General features: G+C 36.5%; 1 protein-coding gene across 2 annotated transcripts in view; it reads right to left on the bottom strand.

The window, feature by feature from the left end:
- Window positions 1–23,584, bottom strand: part of LCLAT1 (lysocardiolipin acyltransferase 1) — a 163,602-nt gene that overhangs the window by 103,216 nt on the left and 36,802 nt on the right. For both annotated transcript variants that reach the window (XM_006168524.3, XM_006168525.3), the window contains exon 2: window positions 10,360–10,528. In XM_006168524.3, the coding sequence (XP_006168586.1) occupies window positions 10,360–10,524 (165 nt within the window). In that variant the 5' untranslated portion in view covers window positions 10,525–10,528. The remainder of the gene's footprint in view (window positions 1–10,359; window positions 10,529–23,584) is intronic.

Here is a 23,584-nt window from a genome sequence, read left to right as displayed (position 1 = left end):
CGCGGGAGCCGAGTGATGGCTGCGGCATGGCCATCCCCCCTAGGGGGTAACTTCTTGCTTTCTGTCTATCTCCCTCTGTCTTTTTGGCAAGCGCATGTGCCCTATAGCAAAAACCTCTCCAAAAAAAAAGGTGGAAAGATGGCAAATGGAAAAGCTAACATCATGCCTCAGAGAACTGAAAAAAAAAACCCAAAAAATCCAAAAAAAAAATGATAGGAGAAAAGAAATAATCAAGATTCAAGCAGAAAGAAATGAAATAGAAAATAGATGGACTATACAGAAAATAAATGAAACTAAAAGCTGGTTCTTTGAAAAGATAAACAAAATTGACACACCATTAGCTACACTAATTAAGAAGAAAGAAAGGAATCAGATAAAATTTGCAAGGAAACAGGCAATATTACAACAAACACAATAGAAATACAAAACATCATTAGAGGATAATATGAGCAACTATTTGCCAACAAACAGGAAAACCTGGATGGGATAGACAAATTCCTGGATACATACAATTTACCAAAATTGAATTAGGAGGACACAGAAAGCCTGAATAGACCCATAACAAGTAACAAGATTGAATCAGTAATAAATAACCTCCCAACAACAACAACAAAACCTGGGCCCTGATGGCTTCACTTCTAAATTCTACTAAACTTTTAAAGAAAAGTTAACTCCCATTCTACTTAAGTTATTTTTAAAATCCAAAAGGAAGGAACCTCCCAAATTCATTTTATGAAGCCTGCATCACCCTTATCCCCAAAACAGACAAGGACATGACAAGGAAAACTATAGACGAATATCTCTGATGAAAATAAACACAAAATTCTCAGCAAGATACTAATAAATCATATCCAACAACATGTAAAAAAGATCGCATATCATGACCAGGTAGTTTTATTCCAGAGATGTAAAGTGATAATACAACATACTCAAAACTATAAACATAATACACCATATTAACAGAAATAAAGTTAAAAAAACATGATCATAGTAATCAATGTTAAAAAAAAAAGCATTTGATAAAACACAACATACCTTCATGATTAAGACGCTAAGCAAAATAGGCATAGAAGGGTCGTTTCTCAATACCATAAAACTTTTCCACTAAAAACTGGGACAAGACAAGGCTGCCCACTTTCTCTACTCCTTTTCAGTACAGGGCTAGAAGTCCTAGCCAGTATGATCAGAAAAGAGAATAAAATAAAAGGTATTCAAATAGGGAATTTGGGAAAGAAGAGGTGAAATGATCTCTATTTGCAGATAACATGATTGTATACATAGAAGATTCAAGAGTCCACGAAAAAAACTCCTGGAAGTAATAAATGAATATAATAAAGTAGCAGGATATAAAGTCAACATACAAAAATCTACAGCATTTCTATACATGAACAAGCAGACTGAGATAGAACTGAAAAAAGTAATCCCATTTACTATAGCCACAAAAAGTGTAAGATGCCTAGGAATAAATCTAACCAAAGAAATCAAAGACCTCTACAAGGAAAACTATAAAAACCTAAAAAAGAAATTAAAAATGACACAAAAAGTGGAAGGACATTCCATGCTCTTGAATAGAAAGAATTAACATAATCAAAATGGAAATTAATCAATATATTTAATGCAATCAAATTACCCAGATATAGTCTTTGCAGATTTACAAAAGACAATTATAGAATTTGTTGAAATCTTATATAAAAGACTCCATATTTCCAAAGCAATCCTGCACAAGAAGAGTGGGGTAGGAGGCATCTCACTCCCTGACCCCAAAATATAAAGCTGTGATAATCAAAACAGCATGGTATTGGCACAAAAACAGACAAGTGGACAGATGGAACAGAACAGAGATTCCAGACATAATTCCCAAAACATACAACCAACTGATTTTTGAGAAAGGGTATCAGTCAATCTAGTGGGAAAAGAAAACTTCTTTAGCAAATGCTACTGAGTATCCAACTACAGAAAGATGAACCTAGACCCCTATCTCTCACCATTAACAAAAATCAACTCACAGTGGATTAAAGATCTAAACCTAAGACTTCAAACTATAAAACTATCAGTGGAAAACAGTGGGGAAACTCTGTGAGACATTGGAGTAGACAAAGACTTCTTAAATAAGACCCCTAAAGCACAAGCAACAATCCCAAAAATAGACAAATGGGATTACATCAGGCTAAGAAGTCTCTGCACAGCTAAACATACAGTAATCAGTGTGAATTGACAACACTTGGAATGCGAGAATATTTTATAAACTATGCCTCAAGTAAGGGACTGCTAACCAGAATATACATGGAACTCAAGTGGCTTACCTGAAGAGAAAAACAAAAAAAAATCATCAACCCAATTAAAAGCTGAGGAAATGAGTTGAACAAACAACTCTCTAAGGAGGACATACAAACAGCCAAAATACATATGAAAATATACTTCAACATCCCTCATTATAAGGGAGATGCAGATCAAACCCACAATGAGATACTACCTAACTCCAGTCAGAATGGCTAAAATTAAAAGAGCAAAAAATAATAACTGCTGATGGGATTATGGTAAAAGGGAAACTCTCCTACACTGTTGGTAGGAATGTAAATTGTGTGAAAAACAATATGGAGGTTTCTCAAAGATCTACAAATATCTACAAATAGAACTACCATGTGACCTAGCAACTCCACTCCTGAGTATCTACCCAAAGAATAGGAGAACACTAAGTTAGAACAGTGCTTGCACATCTATGTTTATTGCAGCACTGTTAGTTTTTGTTTTTGAGAAGTTTTTGCTACAGAGCACATGCGCTCACCAGAAAGAGAGACAGAGAGACAGAAAGCGAGAAATCACCCCCCCAGGGGGAATGGCCACACCGCAATCCCTTTTCTTCCATTCTCCTCTTGGGATCTTGGACACGCATACACATGCGCCTGGCATGAGTTTAAGCCACCGGGTCTGGGACTCAAACTGCGGTGGACTACATGGAAGTCCAGTGACATAGCCATTACGCCAACTGCTAGTCCCTATTGGCGGCATTCTTCACAATGGCTAAGATATGGAACCAACCCAAATGTCCACAAACAGATGAATGAATTGAAAAAGTGTGGCATACATACTCTATGCAATACTACTCAGCCAAAAAAAAAAAAAAAAATTAAAGATCCTGGTATTTGATAAAAAGTGGGCAAATATGGAAGATTTACTGCTGAGTGAAGCAAATCAGACTATGAAAGAGAGACATTGTATGTCTTCGCTAAACATATACCAACTGTCCACACTCTGGCAGAAACTGAAAAAGATTAGAAGATATAGAAGGATGGAAAATGGTATCCATATACTGAAGACAGTGTGGGAAGAGGGAGAAGGGAGAGAGTATGAGGAAAGAAATTAAGGAGAAAAATAGACAGGCAAGAAATTTATGGGACACAGAAGTGGATTATTATCTATTGATGATAATGTGTATAGTATCCTCAACTGGACTGGTGTGAAGTGTATTCATGTTGGATAAATTCACTTTACAAGCTAAGTGATGTATAGAGATTTAATGTATAAAATAAATTTTAAAATAAATAAATAAAGTGACCACAGAAAGAAAAAAAAAGAAGCACATTACCATTGCAGCATGGAGTCTGCTCCAGATGACTACTTTTACAATTCACAGAGATTACAAAACAAAACACCCTTCTATGAAAAAGGAGAAAGAAATATTGCCTAAAAGAGTAAGGAGACTCTCACTTCCAGCTCCAAACTAATAAAAGGCACTGTACTTATCATCCAGTTCACTTAAAGAAAAACAAGGAAATAATGAATAAATAGATAATGAATCTCAAAAAAGTAATGAAACAGGTTACTTTATAAATTCTAGAACATAAAAATACAATATTTTAAATAAAAAATGCATTCGTCGACTGAAATAGCAGATTAGACACAGCAGAAAAGGTCACTGAACTTAAAAGCCAATCAATAGAAATTATCTAATATGAAGAATGAAAGTGGAAAAAGATTTTTAAAAAAAGCATAGAGGGACCAGCAGTTGGTGTAATGGCTATGTCACTGGACTCCCATGTAGTCCACCATGGTTTGAGTTCTGGACCCAGTGGCTTAAACTCACGCTGACATGTGTGTATGCGAGCCCAAGATCCCAAGAGGAGAATGGAGAAGAAGGGACTACAGTGTGGCCATCCCCTCCTGGGAGGTGATTTCTCGCTTTTTGTCTCTTTCTCTCTCTGTCTTTATGGCAAGTGCACATGCCCTATAGCAGAAACATCTCCAAAATAAATAAAAATAAAAAGGTATAGAGCCTTAGTGACATGTGTTAGAATATAAATGATCTAACATACACATAATCATAGTCTCCAAGGAGAGGAGAATAAGAAAGTTTCAAATAAAATATGGGAAAAATTATTACCCCAAATTTCCCAATTTGGAAAAAAACAAAATAGCCAATATATAGATTTAAGAAGCCCAATGAAATACTTAGAAATAGAAAAATAAACATAAGTGTAACATAGATAAGCAAATCATAAACTGCTGAAGAACAAAGATCAAGAGAAATCTTGGAAGCAGCTGGAGGCAAATCATATATTTTACAAAGGGAAGAAACAATATATATGACACCTAACTTTTTAGCAAGAAAAATGGAGATCAAAGACAGCAGAATTTAAAGTATAGAAACAAAAGAAAAAAAAGGAAAGAAAAAGAGAACTCATTATCCCAGGTAGTTTATAGCCAGCAACAATATCCTCAAAAAAAAAAAAAAACAAAGAAAGTAAACAGATTTTTAATTTAATGAAAATTCAATTTGTCTACAGAATACAAGAAAAACTAAGGAAGTTATTCAGGCTGAAAGAGGATTGTTACTATTGATAGATGGAAACTGTAATACACAGGAAGAGCACTGGAAATAGAAAACACATAAAAAAATGATTTTTCTTTTCCTCTCTTAATTTCTTTAAAAGATATGAGTAGTTAAAGAAAAAAACTGAAACACTGCATTAATAGTTTACCACGTAAGTAGACATAATGCATATGGCAACAGTAGCACAAAAGGCCTATGCTGCTAAGAGGTTCTTATATTTTATATGGAGTAGTAGATATTAACTTAGGAGGACTATGATACACTTAGGATGTATTATGTAATCCCTAAGCAACTATCTATATGTGAAAAGAGGCATAACTAAAAAGACCACAGAAGAATCAAAATGATATACTAAAAAATATTCAATTAATCCAAAAGAAAGTGGGAAAAGAGAATGGGGGGCGGGGGGGAGGAAGCAGAGATAACTCAGAAATAACTACCAAAGAAAAAAAATGACAGAAAATAATTACACCAAAGGTATATGGACTATGCAGACTAACCAAACTAATTTTCAGACCCAGTTATACCCTGTCTGAAAGAGGCACACTCTAATATAAAGACCAATAGGCTGAAAGTAAAAGAGTAAAAAGAGTTATGTCTTCAAACATATTAAAATAAGTTAGCTACATTAACATTAGTAAAGGTAGGAATATCACCAGAAAAATAAAGGGAAATATTTCATAATGAAAAAGGGCAATTTATTAGCATATGTAATAATTACAAATGTGTATATGCCTAAGAACAGAACTTCAAAATACATGAAGTAAAAACTTCAGTAAAGGCAATTAGAAACAAAGCATAATCATAGCTGAACATTTTAATACATAAACTATGCTACCATTCTGATATTAATAAAGATAAAATTGTAAGAATATAGCAAGAAAATAAGACCAGAGAGCCTGAACACCACTGTCAACTTCCCTGGCCTGACATTTATTGAACACCATATCTAACAACTGCAAAACAAATTATATACAAGAATTCCTAGAACATTATATGCCATAAAACAAATTTCAATAAATTTCAAAAGATTATCTTACAAGGTATGTTCTTTTGCTGCAAAGTAATTAAGTTAAAAATCAATAACAATAAAGTAACTAGAAAAGCACCAAATATTTAGAAACTAACAAGCATAAATATAACCCAAATTGAAGAAATCACCACAGTAATTAGAAGACTAAATAATGAAAATACATCAAAACGTGTGGGTTACAGTTAATACAATGCATAGAGGAACGTGTGTATTTTTAAAGTTTATGTTAGAAACAAGAAATATTTAAAATTAGTAGCTTAAGGGACCAGCAGTTAGCATAATGGCTATGTCGCTGGAATCCCATGTAGTTGACCACAGTTTGAGTCTCAGACCCAGTGGCTTAAAACTCATCCGGGCACATGTGCGTGCGTGCGTGCCCAAGATCCTGAGAGGAGAATGGAGGAGAAGGGATTGCCGCGTGGTAATCCACCCTGGGGGGTGATTTCTCGCTTTCTGTCTCTCTGTCTCTCTCTGTCTTTCTGGTGAGCGCATGCGTCCTATAGCAAAAATCTCTCAAAAAAACAACAAAAAAATTAGTAGCTTAAGTGTCTACTGTAAGAAGCTTTAAAAAGAGAAAAAATAAACCCAAAGAAGAAAGGAGTATATACCAAAGATCAATGAAATAACACAAACAACACAAAAATTAATAGGGCCAGCTGATGGTGTGGTGGCAAAAGTGGCTAGATCCCACATGGCCAACTGCGCAGTTCAAGTCCTAGACCTGGCAGCTTGATAAACAGATCACATGCATGTGTATTTGTGCCCAGAATCCCAAAAGGAGAAATGGAGAAGGGATTATGGTGTGACCATCACCTATAGCGGCTGCTTTCTCACCACTCCCCACCCTCCCCATCCCCCTCCCTCCCACATATCTCTCTCTGGAAAGCACATGAGCCCTCTAGCAAACTCAATAAATGAATAAATAAAGCTGAAGTTGGTTATTCAAAAAGTTCAGAGGACTGACAAACTCTTAGACTGATCAAGAAAAAAAGAGAGAAAGAATTATCAGTATCACAAACAAGGCCCCCTCTCAGTGGAGAACTCAAGAGGGTGGCACAAGCAGTAAGGTGCCATGTGCAATGGCTCATGCCACACAGAAGGTCCCATTTCAGTTCCTGGACCAACCTAAGTAGGTTGGGCATGGTAGTTATTTATGGTCCTAGTTAACTAGAAGTTAAGACAAGAGGATCACAGTGTGGTGAAATGCTATCAAAAATCTCTCCCTTTCTCTCCCCCTCCACAAGCATCTTCACTTTCACTTGCACATGCACCCTCTCTTGCTCATTAAATAAATAAATAAACAAGTAAATAAGTCAGAAAGGAATAAGGGGATGTTGCTAAAGATCCTACAGACATTTAAAGGATAATGTAATTTTATATTATGAACAAATAAACACACAAAAATTTCACAACTAATGAATATAACGTGGACAGATGCCTTCAAAAGCATGGCTGACCGAAATGAACAAAAATGTAGTAGAAAGCTTGATTAGGCCAATTATCTATGAAACAAAGTAAGATTATCAAAATTCTTCCTACAAAGAAAACTACAATTGAATGGTTTATCAGACAAATTCTATAAAATTTAAGTAAAAGAATACTAATCTTAATACAAAATCTCAAAAAACAAGAGAGAACATTGCACAGCTTATTTTCAAAAGTCAGTATAATCCTGATACCAAGCCTACTCTGGCCTTGAAACTTCTTTATGTTTATCCATTGATATTTGCCCAACAAATATTGTTGCAGGTACTTGAACAACATATGCCTTTGATTTCTGTAGTAAAGCAGAAAGCTTTCTTTTTTTTTTTTTTTTAATTTATTTTGCCACAGGGTATGTGTGCTTGCTAGAGAAAGATGGGGGAAGGGTAAACTGGAATTTTGGGAGTGAATGTTCCCCAGCATGTTTTTCATGTCACTGGGTCTGGGCCCCAAACCATGCAGTCATCCATGTGGGATCCAGCTACCTCAACCACCACCCACCTGCTGGTCCCTAAACAGAAAACTTTCTATGACTATTTCTTACCAAACTTTCCTCTTCTACTGTGAGGGAATTATCCTGCTACTGACACTGACTTTATTCCATTTATTGGGTTGTTGGGAAAGTCACATATTTTTACAAAGAAAAATAGTTTCTCAGATTTTTTATTCTCAAGTCAGGCATTCTCGAACTTGAAAAAACTCCAACCCTTCTTCTTTTGAAACACTCATAAGCTACCATTCAACTCAAGAAGTTCACCAGGAGCTACATTAAGTCTCCATGTGACTTAAAATCCTCGAAGGTTTTCTTACCACTTAAAGCTCTTAAATCTAACAAACCATATTTAATCTCAGCTCTGCTTAAATAATTTGTCTATGTGTGTGACCTTGGACAAAACAATTAATTTCTAGTTTCTGTTTCCTATATAACAATGTGAATAATGGTGGCACCTGAAATGATGCCACCCTCCTAAAGGACTTGGTATAAAATCTGCCTCATGAGATGTGGTCAACAAATATCACCACCACTGGGTTTTTACTTTGATTTTTCCTTTTTTTTAAATTTTATTTATTCATTCATTTGTTTTTAATTTGACAGAGAGAGAGACACACACAGAGAGAGAGAGAGAGAGAGAGAAAGAAAGGGGGGGAAGTGAGAAAGCAAGCCACCAGGTCCAGGACTTGAACCATGGTCAGCCATGTGGGAGTGTCTAGCACCTTAACAACCATGCCATCTGCTGGTCCTGATTCTTCCTTTTAATGAAACCATCTAATTATTCTTATATTTTAATTAATATGTACCATATCATGGTTATTTATTATCTACCAGTACACTAGAGTCTCTTCCTTTGTGCCTGTAATATGGACAACTTTAAATCAACTATAAAGAAAGGGAGAAGAGAAGACAGAATGAGAGTATATTTGGTTAAATAGTATTCTTTCTAAATAAAAATTTAAAAACAAATTTACTTACTAACAAGGGATGAAGATAATTTATAAAACTATTCACCACAGAAATTTTTTTTTTCTTTAATGAGAATGAAAGAGAAAGTGGGAGGAAGAAAGAAGAGAGCTCAGTATTTATGACAGGGTCTCACTGCTGTGATCCTCTGCCCTGCCTCCCAGTTAGCTAGGGTTATAGGCACATATTACCAGGCCTGGCCTGTTCAAACTCGTGTGGGATAGAAACCCAGCTCTCCTCTATGGCTCGTCTTATGCAGCAGCACCTTATCTCTTGTGCCAGCACAGTTGAACAGGATTCATTTTTAAAAGTGAAAGGAAGGATATATTACAAAGGACTTATAGTAAACTCAAACTACAGGAAACTTTTAAGAAACATCTATTCCATCAAGACAGTTACACCCAAATCAACTATTGTTTCCGGAAATGATTTCCCAATCAAACTCCACTCAAGGGATCTATAGCATATGCCTCCTCTCTACAAACAAAACATGAACAGTTGCCTACAACCTGGGTACAGACAGGGAACTCAATTAAAAAGAAATAAGTAAAGAGAATCCTTTAAGAACTAAAGGAAGACTATTCCCCTTCTTGTTTTCCTTTTTAGATTTTATCCTCCGCAACTCTCTCTCATGATAAATGAATAAACCTAGCAATAAGGTCTATCTGTTATGCAGGAAAAGGAAGAAATATTTCCTCAGGAAATACAATCTGAATATCCTAGGTAAAGACAACTAACTGCACATACCTCACTCGATTTTTGGAAAAGGCCTTACTGATTATGAACAGCAGCAAAAGGAAAGGGTCAAAGCTGCTTCCCAGTCCCAGAGAAGGGTGAAGTGTGAACTGGTGTCCTACAGGAAGTCACCAACTCGGGATCAGAGGCAGATGTGCTCAGAGCAGTGTGCCTTGACCTCACAGAGAACACCTGAGTATCCCAAGGCTCTGCTGTACAGGGAGTATATACTTTGGCCTTACAGATGTTGTTAATAAATAGTCCAATAAATAGAAAATCACTTTGTTTCTGAATTCTGGATTACTGGAGAGAACTGAATCAATTACATCAATATTCCAAGATTTTTTAAAAGTTTTGTTTTATCAACCTTAGGTTTTGTCATTGTTTTTGTTTTAAAAAAGGGAATGCGAAATAGAAGTTATAATGTTAAAATTCCTCAATCTGTATACCTAAGATTTGTGCATTTTACTGTATGTAAAGTATTCTTCAATAAGGGAAAGTAAACTCATAAAAAACATAGAAGCTCTTCATTTTGAATACAGGTCTTAGAATGTGAGGGCGATCTGGCAGCGACATCTGTCACCCCATTGATGGCCAGGGTTGAATATGGCTCTTAATTAGGTATTTTATTTCAAGAGCATGAAAGATATTTCTCTCTGCTTTTTATATTATGCTGCTTTAATGTCTAACATCCCTCTCACATAACATGGAGGAAGAACGTTTCTTCTACAACCCAAATCTGATTCTAACAAAATAAAATCAATAGATTGGGCCACTCTGGCACAAGTAGACAGGTTCCGTCTATGGGGTATAACTTACCACAGGTAGCGTGAGCCAGGTTGCCACAAGGCGGTTGTTGATCCAGCGATACCAAGAAGGGCTTACAAACATCAAAGGTAAAAAGGGACCCAACATGAAAATGCTTCCAAAAAAGCTTCCCCAAAACAGAGTGAGTATAAAGTAAATCCCTTTCCATGACACCATGATTCTGAAAGATAAAAAATTTTAAAAATATTTTTAAGGATATACTTTGTTACTACATATTTAACTGTTCAAATTCAATTTCAGAATAATGCATATATGACCTTTAATTATAAGGCTACAGAAAAGGTTCTGAAAAAGTATATGAGAGCTTGAAATCACATAGGTAACATGTTCTATAGGACTAACAAGATGCTATCATATTAGAAATTACTCTTCCCCAAGAGACAAATTAAAAATCATTTGTTTATTTACTTACCTATGTATTATCTTGCCAGAAGGTACATGTACTCACTGGAAAGAGACAGAGATGGTGGGCAGAACCCCACAGCACTATGGAGGATGATCACACCACAATCTCTTTTCCTCCACTTCTCCCTCCTTTCCAGATTTGGAATACATATATGTACCTGGCAAGTTTTCAAGCCATTCTTCTGATACTTGAACCATGCCGTCAGCCATGTGGGATCTCGCTACCTTAACCACCATGATGTGGGCTGGCCCAGGTTTTGTTTTTGTTTTAACTGGGTTATTGGTATTTAACATAAAATTATACATTTTCTTTTCCAGAATGTTTAACCCAAAATCTTAAAATATTCCAGTTTGGGGACCAGCAAATGGTGTAATGGTTATGTTGCTGGACTCCCATGTAGTGTGAGGTTTGAGTCCTGGACTCAGTGACTTAAAATTCATGCTGGATACATGTACATGTGTGTCCAAGATCCTGAGAGGAGAATGTAGGAGAAGGGATTGTGGCATGACCACCACCACCACCACCACCCCTGGGGGGTGATTTCTCGCTTTCTGCCTCTCTGTCTCTCTCTGTCTCTCCAGCAAGTGCATGCACTCTATAGCAAAACTCTCTCAAAAAAAAAAAAAAAATTAAATATTCCAGTTTTTTTCTATCTGGTAGTACACATTAAATGGAGTAAGAATTGCAGAACAGTTATCCAAATGTGAGTATTCCTCAAAGAAAATGGCAACTTAACAGATTTTTTTAAATCTAGAAATGTTAATTTTTTAAAGAATTATTTTATTTAACTTTATTCATCATTATTATTTTTTAAATTTGACCAGAGAAAGACAGAGAGAGGAAAAGTGAGAAAGCAAGCTGCCAGGTCCGGGACTCAAACCACAGTTGATGAAGTGGGAGTCCAGCACGTTAACTACCACATCACTGGCCAGCCCTGAAATGTTTATTCTTTACATTAGAATCTAAAAGAACATCTTTGAGCACTTGGGTCTTTAACTGGCTGTTTATGAGCTGAACAGTTAAGTAGAAGCTTTCTAACTGGCTTTACCAAACTATTTGCCAAAGGATTACTTTGGGAGTCCTCATAATCAGAACATAATATTGATGTTTTAAAATAAACAGCTGGAAACATAGTCTAAAGCAAATAAACAATTGCTTTTACTACCTAAATTACATTAGAGCAGAAATATGTTTTTGCTTCAAGATAATAAAATTGTTGGAAACATTAAAACTATAAAAATAATGGCCTTGAAATTTATATGCGAAAAAAGATATTCCAGAGGTCAAAACCTTTGATTATTTAAAATGAGTTACAACAGGAAACAGAAATAAAAATTTCAAATGTCATGGTGCTTTATAAAAATGTCAGACAAACAACAAAACAGGTCAACATGGAATCAAGTTTATCTGAGTACTGACGATATTTTTAAATCTCTACCAATACTTGGCAGTATGTGAACAAAACTCATCAATATATAAAAAAATAAATATCTGGCTTTTTGCTAAACTCTATATCCAAACCTTTAAGAAATAGGGTACGGGAGTCATGGTAGAGAAAGGGACCCCTGGAAAACAGCAGGCCCAACCTGAACTCTTACAGGGCTGAGAGTGGTCTGTCTCCACACATCCTCAATTTTTCTTTCAAAGAGGCTCAGGGAACCAGCAGTTAGCGTAATGGCTATGTCGCTGGACTCCCACGTAGTCGACTGCGGTTCACGTCCCGGACGCGGTGGCTTAAAACTCACGCTGGGCGTGTGTGTGTGTGTGTACCCAAGATCCAGAGAGGAGAATGGAGGAGAAGGGATTGCGGCGTGACCATCCCCTCTGGGGGGTGATCTCTCGCTTTCTGTCTCTATGTCTCTCTCTGTCTGTCTGGCGAGCGCACATGCCATATAGCGAAAATCTCTCCCCCCCCCAAAAAAAAGAGGCTCACATCCTCCTTTTTCCATTAAAAGGTACTACAGGTAGCTTTCCTCCAGTCAGTTTTTTGTTTTTGTTTGTTTGGGTCTTTTCCCTGAGATTTTGCTATAGGGCTCATACACTCACCAGAGAGACTGAGACAGAAAGAAAGAAATCACCCCCAGGGAGGATGACCACACAGCAATCCCTTCTCCTCCACTGTCCTCTCAGGATTTTGAGCATGCATGTACACACACGCCTGGCGTGAGTCTCATGCAGTTGGGTCCAGGATTCAAACTACAATTACCCACGTGGAGACCAGCACCCTAACCACCATGCTATCTGCTGGTCACTTTCCCCAGTCTTTAATGTAAAGCTTTTCTTAACAGGAAAAAATTACTCACAAACTTCTAAATTCAGTATTCTCAACTCATACTTCTTTTACAACCACCTCAAAAAAATATATATATATATTGCAATGCTGCTATTCTATTTGCACTCCCTTTAACTACCCTCTCTTATCCTTTTTTCCCTGCCAATTAGCCATTAGCCAGCTCTATGATTAGAACCTCATCCCTAAGCCCCCTGCAAAGCTATACTTCGCATTACATCCATATATAACTGCTTCCTCCCATCTAAGGCCCTGGCACACTTCTTCCTCACTTACTACTTTCTGATTCGATATGACTAAGGGAAAACAATTATAGTTAGAAGAGCTTACTTATCATCTAATAAGATCTTTTTATTTTACAGTGATGAAGCTGAGGCCCAAGAGAATTCAGATGACTTTCCTAAATCCAGTGAGTTAGTAGCATCAATTCTTTTGTGCCTACTGATTCTTACACTGTATCATGCTACTTCTCATCTTCTCAGGGGCTTGAAATCAGAGAACCAACATAACTTCAATCAATCAATCAATAAAAGATTGTTGTTATAGGGCATGTGCACTTGCCAGAGAGACAGAAAGGTGAGAAACCAACGCCCGGGGGGACAGCCATGCTGCAATCCCTTCTCCTCCATTCTCCTCTCAGGATCTTGGGCACGCACACACATGCACCCACAGTTAGTTTTAAGTCATTGGGTCTTGGACTCAAGCTGTGGTTGACTACATGGGAGTCCAGCGACATAACCATTACACTATCTGCTGGTCCCAAACCAACTTAACTTTTAAACACGTATTTAAACAAAGACTTAAACAGATAGAGAGATGTGTCACATAAGTATACTGGAATTGCTCAAACCAAATCTAATCTAAAATTACTTTTTTAAGTAGTTCATCCTACTTCTAATTCTTCCCTAACCTTTCGATCATTTTTCATCTTTAATTATTTAGTAAAATAAAAGAATCCCCACTGCGTACTGTGCTAGTCATTTGAGGATACAAAAGTATGTCAGACATCGCCAAGCTCTCACACATCTAAGAGTCTCTCCATATCTTCCTTATGAACTCTTCCCTGGCTTTGCATTCAATCTATTCTGTTCCATATCCCCTTCCAGGTCTCCACGGGTTGATGAACAAACCTGGTTAAAAAATCATGCCAGCTAGATACATACTTACGTGAAACAGCAAATTTTTAAAAAACAAGAAAACAAACAATTGCTAAGACCATGCTGTCAAGGATGTGAGTCAACCAGAATTCTCACATATTGCTGCTGGGAATAAAAATTGGTATGACCACTCTGAAAAGTTTGTCAGTTTCTTAAAATGTCCAGTATACACTTAGCATGTAACCCCAGAAATTTCACCACTAAATATCCGGGGCACATGAAAGTTTATATTTATGCAAAAACCTGCATATAATTACTTATAGCAGCATTATTCATAATAATTCATTAAAAACTGGACATAACCCAAATGTCAGTCAAGAGGTGAACAGATTAAACTGTAGTACATCCACACAATGAAATATTACTCAGCAATAAAGACAAACTACTCAGCCAGACCTGTGGCTAAGGGAGCCAGATCCCACATGGCCAACCACAGTTTGAGTCCTGGGTCCAGCAGCTTGAAAAACAGGATACATGTGCATACGTGCTCCAAATCCCAAAAGAATGTATAAACGCAGGACAAGGAATTGCAGCATGACCACACTCCATGAGGCAATGCTTCCTGTCTCCCCCTCACCACCCCCACCCCGTGCCTCCATGTGACTTCTGGTAATGATAGTAACAAATAAAATAAAAACAAACTACCCATGTGTGGGGCTTTCTCTCCCCATCCCCCCAACTCTCTCTGGTGAGTATGCACCTTCTGGCAATTAAGAAAAGTTCAGTAACACATATTATTCCTGGAGTATAACAATGTGCTAGGATACTCCCTGACAAGGATTAATGGACTCTATTAGAGATACCTATACTTCCCTGCTCAGGAAGGAAACCTATTTTACTCTATAGAATACTTTTAGTTACTTTATTTACATCACAAGTTAGCAATTAGCATTGCTCTTACAGTCTAACAGGGAAGTTAAGTGTACGAACAATGATTGGGATTCACTGTGATACATGCTGTGAGTGATAGAGGTAAAATGAAGGTGAGAGGTGTTAAGGATAGATCAAAGTAGGCAAGATGAACTCTACTAAGGGGGACTGAAGATGGCATTAGACTCCTGGAGGATGAGTGGTTAGGAGAAGGGGAGAGATTAATCTAGGAACTTAAAAAAAAAAAAAAAAAAAAAAAAAAGGGCACAGTCACAGAAATTTGAAACAGCATGGCTTAATCAAGGAACTGTAACTCATTACATATTATTGAGGTATAGGGTATACATCAAGAAGCTGCAAAAGCCCATAAGAGTATAGATACTAGAGAGAACATTTACAGAGAACATTCAAGCCGGACAGTGAAAAATACCACCTTCAGCATTTGCTGGGGCAGGGGAGGGAGTGGGGGGAGAAGAAGGCATATATGACTTATGTTTTAGGATAAATAAGGGTCAGCCAGTGGCGTGGTGGCAGGATCCCACATGGCTGGCTGCACAGTTTAAGTCCCAGACCCAGAGCTTGAGAAACACACTGGGCTGATACACGCATGCCCAAAATCCTAGAAGGAAGGAGAAATAGAGGAGAAGGAATTATGGTATGACTGCTGTCCCTCATGAGGGGATGCAAAGAGAAGGTTGCTTTCTCTCTTTCTGTTTCTCTCTCTCTCTCAAACACATGCATCCTCTAGGGAAAAAAAAAAAAATTAAGCAATACGCTGCACATAAGCAGTGTTTAATCAGCACACATAATGGTTTTATTAAGAGCCTTCCCTGGACTTTAAAACACACCTTGCAAATGACTAGCTGGCAAAAATCCCAGCACTGAGAGATGCTGTTATCAAAGAGGTCTATGAGGCAAGACAACACCAACAATCACCTGATCATGACCAAGTTACTCAATCTGGGCACCTCACCTATAAAGTGAGGAGGTTGGGAAAATGTCTCTTTAGAGCCTCAACTAATAAACAAATTCTGAACCTAGGCTACTTTGGGCACCTATTATTTGCCAAGAACTTTACAGAAGATTCTTGATTTAAATACTTAACACCTACAGATTCAACTATTCATTAACAACCCAAAGGTCCATGACATGGAAGTAATTTGTAATTTTGCTGAAACTCAAAGTAGCATCACAAACTCAGAGGCTGAAGTCAAAAACAAATCATTTAGACCAACCATCCAAGGGCCTAACCTCAAAGGGCCTTTATTCTGTTCTACTCACCTGATGTGTACTTGCTGGTTGGAGGAAATGATGTGCGACAATGAACTTATAAATCTGAAGTTTCAAAGGGACCTTCCTATATCCCTTTATAATGTCAAGTATGCCCTAAAATAGACACTATAAACATTCTTATCTAGCCCAAACAAAACCTCGAAAGTATGGCATTGATTTTATCAGTGGTATTTACAGGTGAAGAAATGAGGGACTTGGTTCTCTTAATTACAAGTCCAGACACTGTTTATATTAACCAAGGACATTCCCAGAAAACACAATTAACTGCTCAGAACTGGGAAGAGTAAAAGATTTAAAGACCAAAAAGTAAATAATGAGTAATAAAAGTATGTAAACAATGAACTATATTGTTTAAGTAACAGAAAACTCCTAAGACTAAAAGGTTGATAAAAGTACCCAGAAAAACTGAACAACATTTTTCAAAGTTACACTATTTGTATTCCACTCCCCTAACTGGAGAGCTCTGGAAATTCCTTTTTTTTTCAAACAAATAATAAAAAAAAAAAAAACCAGGAAAATGAAAATTTATTCTTTTATATGTATTTATGATGTTTATAATCCCAAACATCTAAGTAAGTGAAAGAGTTAAATATAAGTTATCATATATTTCTTATAATTACATATTAAATATTTATATAAATGTGAACTCAGTTTAGATGCTTCAAATTTTCCTATAAATAATCCTAACATCCTTTGGAAAACACGCTCACTAGTCATCAATGAAATTAAAATTAAAATGGCATAGCATTGTCCTTGTATTCATTATAATAAATAAAAATAGTTATAATATGTAGTATTAACAAAGCTATGGGTACAAAGTTAGTTTTTGTTCTCCTACAAAGAATGTAAATTGGCAGCACCTTTTAGGGAAGTCATAATGGTAGTATCCATCAAACTAGAAATATGCATATTTAATTCTATTTAAGAACCCTATTATTCAGAAATACTCAGATGTGCACTGAAGTACAATCTGTAATACTCGACAGATTGTCATGGCTACTTGCAAAATGCACCAGGCGCATGTGTATGTGTGCCCAAAATCCCCAAAGAGAGAAATGGAGAAAAACAGATTGCAGTGTGGCCATGCCTCATGGGCGAGTGCTTTTTCTCTCTCCCTCTCTGTCACCCTAGTAAGCACAAGTGAATTCCGGCAATTTTTTTTTAATCATAAAATGTTAAGAATATATTGATTAATTCATCTTTTGATTATTTCTTTCTTATACTCCCTAATCAAATATATTACTGGAAAAAGAAGTAAATTAATTTATAATTTTTCCTCTCTCTCAAACACATGCATCCTCTAGGGAAAAAAAAAAAAATTAAGCAATACGCTGCACATAAGCAGTGTTTAATCAGCACACATAATGGTTTTATTAAGAGCCTTCCCTGGACTTTAAAACACACCTTGCAAATGACTAGCTGGCAAAAATCCCAGCACTGAGAGATGCTGTTATCAAAGAGGTCTATGAGGCAAGACAACACCAACAATCACCTGATCATGACCAAGTTACTCAATCTGGGCACCTCACCTATAAAGTGAGGAGGTTGGGAAAATGTCTCTTTAGAGCCTCAACTAATAAACAAATTCTGAACCTAGGCTACTTTGGGCACCTATTATTTGCCAAGAACTTTACAGAAGATTCTTGATTTAAATACTTAACACCTACAGATTCAACTATTCATTAACAACCCAAAGGTCCATGACATGGAAGTAATTTGTAATTTTGCTGAAACTCAAAGTAGCATCACAAACTCAGAGGCTGAAGTCAAAAACAAATCATTTAGACCAACCATCCAAGGGCCTAACCTCAAAGGGCCTTTATTCTGTTCTACTCACCTGATGTGTACTTGCTGGTTGGAGGAAATGATGTGCGACAATGAACTTATAAATCTGAAGTTTCAAAGGGACCTTCCTATATCCCTTTATAATGTCAAGTATGCCCTAAAATAGACACTATAAACATTCTTATCTAGCCCAAACAAAACCTCGAAAGTATGGCATTGATTTTATCAGTGGTATTTACAGGTGAAGAAATGAGGGACTTGGTTCTCTTAATTACAAGTCCAGACACTGTTTATATTAACCAAGGACATTCCCAGAAAACACAATTAACTGCTCAGAACTGGGAAGAGTAAAAGATTTAAAGACCAAAAAGTAAATAATGAGTAATAAAAGTATGTAAACAATGAACTATATTGTTTAAGTAACAGAAAACTCCTAAGACTAAAAGGTTGATAAAAGTACCCAGAAAAACTGAACAACATTTTTCAAAGTTACACTATTTGTATTCCACTCCCCTAACTGGAGAGCTCTGGAAATTCCTTTTTTTTTCAAACAAATAATAAAAAAAAAAAAAACCAGGAAAATGAAAATTTATTCTTTTATATGTATTTATGATGTTTATAATCCCAAACATCTAAGTAAGTGAAAGAGTTAAATATAAGTTATCATATATTTCTTATAATTACATATTAAATATTTATATAAATGTGAACTCAGTTTAGATGCTTCAAATTTTCCTATAAATAATCCTAACATCCTTTGGAAAACACGCTCACTAGTCATCAATGAAATTAAAATTAAAATGGCATAGCATTGTCCTTGTATTCATTATAATAAATAAAAATAGTTATAATATGTAGTATTAACAAAGCTATGGGTACAAAGTTAGTTTTTGTTCTCCTACAAAGAATGTAAATTGGCAGCACCTTTTAGGGAAGTCATAATGGTAGTATCCATCAAACTAGAAATATGCATATTTAATTCTATTTAAGAACCCTATTATTCAGAAATACTCAGATGTGCACTGAAGTACAATCTGTAATACTCGACAGATTGTCATGGCTACTTGCAAAATGCACCAGGCGCATGTGTATGTGTGCCCAAAATCCCCAAAGAGAGAAATGGAGAAAAACAGATTGCAGTGTGGCCATGCCTCATGGGCGAGTGCTTTTTCTCTCTCCCTCTCTGTCACCCTAGTAAGCACAAGTGAATTCCGGCAATTTTTTTTTAATCATAAAATGTTAAGAATATATTGATTAATTCATCTTTTGATTATTTCTTTCTTATACTCCCTAATCAAATATATTACTGGAAAAAGAAGTAAATTAATTTATAATTTTTCCAAGACTACTCCAAAATAAATAAGCAACTCGCTAGCTGATCTTGATTCAAATGACAAAATATATAAAAGTATAAACATTAATGCCAGTTATTGCACATATATGCATATATATGTCATTATTGCAAAATGATCACTTAACATTGAAAAATTAAAATGTTTTAACAGATAGCTAAAGCAATCATAGCCTGATTGCTGAGATTATTCCACGAAAAAATTTATCTATTTTTACTATTTAAAGAGTTGCAGACAGAAGTTCTTTATGCATTATTCCTGTAAGCTTCACACCCAGACACAATCACACCAATTTATAATAGCTTTTTTCACAAACTTAAGTGAAATATTTATGAGCTGCTTAAGTTCTCTTAAATCCTACATGCATGCTGATTTGTGCAACCCCATTATGATAAACATTTCTGCATTTTCTTTGTGACTGCTGTTTAAGACTTTATAGGAGACTTTCTGTGCCTCCTACAAAGATCCATATAAATCTTTTTCATGATTTAGTTACATAAACACATCTGTTTTGCCTGATGTAATGTTATGCTTTTTCATTCCCTCGATGAGAACCTGTATTTGTTTTTCTTTTGAGTCTCAAAGGACAGAAGGCTCAAAGCTAAATTTAACATGCAATTCCAGAAACAAAGATTATGGTTATTATATGTCTCCCTTTTCAATTTTTTATTTTTATTCTTAATAGTATTATCATGTATGTCTCTTATTATGATAAATCACTTTAAATTCTCTTAGGAAGCAGACTACTAATTAAAAATAAACATAATGTTACTATTAGTGATGTTATTTATCTTTACTAATTTTAATCATCAAAGAAAAGTCTCTATTAAAGTATATCAAGAAACCACTAGAAGACTTTAAGAATTTATGTTATAAATATTCCAAAGATAAGTAGGTATGTATACTCTTTTAATAAGCAAATGAAAAGAAGAAACAAGTAACAAAAATATGCCAAAATGAACTTAAAACACTTTTCCATATCAACTAAGCATTCATAAGACATGCAGGGAAAGCTGAAAGGATAAAATATAAAGTTTACTCTGGCTCCTTTAACTGGGAAAAGCACAGATAATAACAGGAAAGAGAAATACTATAGTTTCATTTGTCCTGATGTAACACAAGAGAATACTTCCCCAGATAAAAAAAAAAAAATTAAAAATTAAAAAGGTACAAGGTAAGCAGGCATTTTAGCTAGAAGACATAGGAGGAAAATGCAAGTTTGCCACATCTGGTAAAACCCACAGGACAGTTAGAGCAAATGGGATCAAGCCTCAGTTACGTATACCCAAAATAAAGCAAGGAAGAAGTTTCGTGGATGGGTGTTAGTAAACAAGCTTGTTGAGTCTGTTAACAAGCCAATAAACCTGTGGGTGTACGTCTAATCTGAGTTCTTAGAACTGGACAAGGGCAGCGAGGTTCCTTATCTCTTAAGTTAGGTGAGAGAAGAAATTAGCTATATAAAGATAATCACAGTTCTCTAAACCCAGATGCAAATCTTTTATGTAAAACATATTTGAAAGTGTACAATGCACAGAGGCCCAGCTACAATGGCACAAGTGGCTGTGCGGTGCTGAAGGTAATGGGAAGGCCCAGCGTGCCCACATCCTGGCCGGCTGCAGGGCAAGGGAAAATATTGAGGTGTGAAGACTCTGTGGAGGGTACATTTCTCTCTCTCTTCCTCAGGAAATAAATTTTTAAAAAGTTAACACATAGGAAGGAGCAGAGGTATTCACCTATACTGTATGATTCTATTTACCTAAAGTTCAAAAACAGAAAAACTACTATATAAGGTTAGAAATACGAGTAATAGTTACACTAAGGATGTACAGAGCAGGGCTAGTAACTAGATGAGCACAGGGAGTTTCTAAGATGTTGGTAATATTGGCTTTTGTTTGTTCGTTTGTTTTTAATTTGTCCGAGGGTATGTGTATTCACAGAGAGAACACAAGAAAGCATATACCCCATGATGCATGGTCATGCATCAATCGCTTCTCCTCCAATTCTCCCTACTTAAGCCCAGTGTGTTCTTTTCTTTTTTTTTTATTATTTTATTTAACTTTATTTATTTATTTATTTTAATTTGTGACCAGAAAGGAACATAGAGAGAGAGAGAGAGAGAAAGTGAGAAAGCAAGCCGCCAGGTCTGGGACTTGAACCACAGTTGGTCATGTGGGAGCCCAGCATCCTTAACCACCACGCCACCTGCTGGCCCGTCCAGTGTTTTTCAAGACTCGCACAGCTTGGTTAATCATGTGAGATCCAACCACCTTAACTATCAGGCCAACCACGGACAGGCCCAGTAATGTCCTTTCTTTCTTTTTAATTGCCAGAGGACACATGTGCTTACCAGAAAAAAGAAAGTATCCCCCTGCCCACCAGAACAGGGAGGTTGTCATACCACAATCCTTTTCATCCATTTCTCCAACCCATCAGGATCTGGGCATGCAGACACATGTAACCAACATGTTCTGTAAACCACTAACTGCAGCTGGCCATGTGAGTGTTGGCTCCCTCTGCACTGCACATAGCTGACACCCTATTACTTCTTAATTTAGGTACTGGTTACCCAAGGAGTATTCACCTTACAGAACATTCATTATATTGCAACAATATTTACAAAACATAGTTACATATATAATGACTTAAACTGGATACTTTGTATAAATAATCAAATTAGATACATGCAGTTTAGAAGAAAATACAAAAGGCCAAAAGGAAATGTTCAACATCAGTATTTTCAAGTAAATGCAAGCTAAAACAACAAAACATCATTCCTCTCCATCTCCCTCAAAGTGTGTAGATCAGCAAAAATGTCTTAACTTTTGCCTTTGATATTCTAAAAATCATAGTTGGTGTCCTTCTCCTCCCTGCTGGCAGGACTGTAAAATGAAATGGCCTCTTTAGAAGACAACTGGCTAAATAGCTATTACAGTTTTGAATCTGTCTACCATCATGAATTCCCTTTCAGTATCTACCCTAGGGAAATACTCAACTGTATGAACAGAGATGTTCATTGTAGCAGTGTAATGGAAAATGAAAACCATAAATGCCCACTGACAGAAAACGAGCTAAACAGCTGTGGTACACATCCAACACTGAAACATTATGAGACTGAGCTGTATTTTCTTTTTCTTCTTCTTCTTTTTTTGGAGAGGTTTTTTTGTGTTTTTTTTTTTGTTTTGTTTCGTTTTTTTTTTTTGTTTTTTTTGTTTTTTTTTTTTGCTATAGGGTGCATGCGCTCGCCAGACAGAGAGAGACAGAGAGACAGAAAGTGAGAAATCAACCCCCCCCCCAGGGGATGGCCACACCACAATCCCTTCTCCTCCATTCTCCTCTCGGGATCTTGGGCACGCACGCACACGCACCCGGTGTGAGTTTAAGCTGCCGGGTCTGGGACTCGAGCCACAGTTGACTACATGGGAGTCTAGCCACAGCCATAGCCATTATACTAACTGTAGGTCCCGAGCTATATTTTCTAAAATGAACAGCTCTCTAAAACACACGGCTAAGAGAAAGAGTGATACTATCATTTTGGAAGGGGAAGAACAATGAAATCTCTAATAGTGTATAACTTATTTATTTATTTATTTTACTTTATAGGGCACATGCACTTGCCAGAGAGAGAGAAAGAGAGGCAGGGAAAGTGAGAAATCACCCCCAAGAGGGGTTAACCATGCCACAATCCCTTTTCCCCCATTCTCCTTTCGGGATTTTGGGCACACACACACAGGTACCTGGTGTGATTTTCAAGTTGCCAGGTCTAGAACTTGAACCATGCAGTTGACCATGAGTGATCTAGCACATTAACTTCTACACTACCTACTGGCCCAATACTGTATGGTTTATATAGATAAATAAATGTAAATGTGTAAAAATCTATCTAGAAGGACCTGTCAACAATGCATATAGTTGCTTCTATGGGCTGGGACAGGGCAATGGTCAAAGAGGAAATTAATCTTTCTATAAATTTTTAAAAAGAGACCATTTCCAAGGCCAGCAAATGGAGGCCCTGGACTCCCACATGGCCAACTGTGGTTTGAGTTCCAGGCCAGCACGCATGCAT

The sequence above is a fragment of the Tupaia chinensis genome, unplaced genomic scaffold, assembly GCF_000334495.1.
Source record: "Tupaia chinensis unplaced genomic scaffold, TupChi_1.0 Scaffold145860_1, whole genome shotgun sequence".
In the NCBI taxonomy this organism is placed as follows: Eukaryota; Metazoa; Chordata; class Mammalia; order Scandentia; family Tupaiidae; genus Tupaia; species Tupaia belangeri.
The sequence above is the reverse complement of the archived record's forward strand: the minus strand, read 5'-3'. Positions and strand labels throughout refer to the sequence as shown.